Raw genomic sequence first — 2,237 nt, 5'->3', positions numbered from 1 at the left:
TCGGATAATGGGGGCCATGCAACCATCATGCCCGTTCAGAAACCAAACCGTTCATATGTCCTGGCGTGATTGGTGAAAATTGCGCTTTCCTCATAGCAAGCATCATTCTGACCAATCACATAAGGGCAAGCGAACGGTTCGCTTTTGGAGCTGTTATAAAATCATGTGCCTGAATGTACATGTCCCGAAATGAAATCCAGCCGTATAGTCAACACCGAGATAATATATTCTAAGTGGCCTCGTTTTAAGCCACAGGGAGGCTTTCTGTTCATTGAATATCTATACCAGCAATAGCATCACGTTTGACGAGAAGTATTGCAGGGTGATTATGCCTACATTACCCTACAGAGTATATTGTTCTACTATAAATTAGTAATAGGGCTGAGAATGTATATGCATTACCGTACATTGAACGAGTGGAAGAAACCAATAATGTAGACGTATTCATGGAAAACGATTTAATCTACAATAGCATAGAAATCCAGTTACTAAGCCACACACATATACATCAGTACAGATTTGTGTTATAACCGTACTACACAGCTCCTATATGCAACAAGTGCGATTAGAATAAAATGCCCGAGTACAATTCTCACTTGTATCCCGCTCCGAAGCCTCCGTATAAATACTAAACATTGAGGTTAAAACGGATGGGTAGTAAATGCGGCATACTTTTTGTGAGGTTTGCATTAACATCGCTAACCATTCCAAGCATTGGAATGCTGCAAAAGTGAGGGCTGCTCGCCAGAAGATTGGCACGCCGAAAGAGAAAGAAGCCCGGCACTTCACGCGCCGTTCCACGGGGCTCGCGAGTGCGGCTCGAGCAGCCTCGGTTGGATCGCGGCAGGCGGCCGTCTTCGCGCTGCGGGCACGGTTGCTCTGGAAGCCAGGCCTGCCACCCGATTCCCTGTCAGCCTCTAGGCGGAGGCCAACGGCAGGTGAGACAGCGGGAGTGCGCGCCGACGGAGGAGCCAAGCCGAGGGAGTGCGCCGAGCTGTTGCCGCCATGACGGAGGAGGGTGATTCGGCCAAGAAGGCGGTCCCGCCCAAGACCACCCGGGCGAAGCGAAAGCGGGCTGCTGCCGACGATGGGGGCAGTCCATCTGAAGAGGCGCCCGTCGTCAAGCGGCCACGCGGGAAGGCGACCAAGGATTCCTCTACACCAACGACGAGGTCCAGGTCAGTGAAACCGGCGACGCAGAAAGCAATCACCATCAGGGCTTCTGCTAAGATAAGAAAGACCTCCGATGAGCCGACCCTAGACGCCGATGTGGACGCCCCGTTCACCAGCAAGGGGCGTTCACAAAAGGCACCTAGAGCGAGCCGCAACACTCGAGCACACAGCTCGTCCACAAGCGGTGCCTTCTCGGTCGCGGCCAAGGGTACCAAGCATCGCCTCCGCTCGCGTAGTCTCTCCCCCGGCAGCAGCAGCCACCATGCCAGGAGTGGAAGGAGCCGTGGCCGATCCCGACACTCGTCCCGCAGCGGCCGAGGTGGCCGCAAGCACAGAGGCGGTCGCCGGGGGACGTCGACCACCGGCTCGGAGAGCAGCCGCGGACGAAAGAGGGGACGCAGCAAGAGCCGACGCCACCGCTCCGTGAGTCGCTCGTCTGCTGCGAGCGCGACCACCAAAAGTGGCGGACGTAAACGGCACCGCCGCGCCCGTAGCAGGTCGTCGAGCCGTCGAGGTAGGCGGGTGAAGTCGAAGAAGGCGGCGAGCAGGTCGTCGTCGAAATCACGGCGGGCCAAGCGGACGAGTTCTTCCAAGCCCAAGAAAAGTGCCAAGGGCAAGTGACGTCACAGTGATCGCGGAAGCGCGCTGGTCACATCCAGTGGAAATCGGCACTTGGGATTTGCATTGGCTCCCCGCGGAAGATCCAATAATTGGGAGGCGACGTAATTTCATTCCCGAAATATTGCCTTGCGTCATTCGAAAGGGGTTCACAATAAATTTCTCGAAGGCGCTAAACTGTTGTTCAGTTATTTCTTCCAGGTGTTGTTGCCCACGGTGTATGTTATTCTCTTGTTCGTTAAAGTTAATACGGGATTAAAGGTAAATGTAGCGCTCACTGTAAGGCAGGTGCAATCGAGCAAGCGTTAAAGCAGCTCCTCGTCGGAGCTCCATCGGCCCGAGTGGTCGAGGGTTAGCAACGCTGCGTGCGGACAGCGCAAGTGAAAAAATACGGCGACGATTGAGGGTTAAATGAGAGTGAAATGCGATATCAGCACGTCGCACGT

The 2,237-nt window shown here is 54.5% G+C and overlaps 1 protein-coding gene across 1 annotated transcript; it reads left to right on the top strand.

Annotated features, from left to right (window-relative positions):
* The first annotated feature begins 788 nt into the window (after window positions 1-788).
* On the top strand, window positions 789-1,968 carry LOC135909951 (zinc finger Ran-binding domain-containing protein 2-like). Its single transcript, XM_065441957.2, has one exon. It carries the CDS (start codon window positions 1,006-1,008, stop codon window positions 1,792-1,794), a length of 789 nt encoding a protein of 262 aa, XP_065298029.1. The 5' UTR covers window positions 789-1,005; the 3' UTR covers window positions 1,795-1,968.
* The last annotated feature ends 269 nt before the right edge of the window (window positions 1,969-2,237 follow it).

This window comes from Dermacentor albipictus, chromosome 1 (assembly GCF_038994185.2).
Source record: "Dermacentor albipictus isolate Rhodes 1998 colony chromosome 1, USDA_Dalb.pri_finalv2, whole genome shotgun sequence".
Lineage (NCBI taxonomy): Eukaryota > Metazoa > Arthropoda > Arachnida > Ixodida > Ixodidae > Dermacentor > Dermacentor albipictus.
This window is presented reverse-complemented; position numbering and strand designations above follow the sequence as displayed.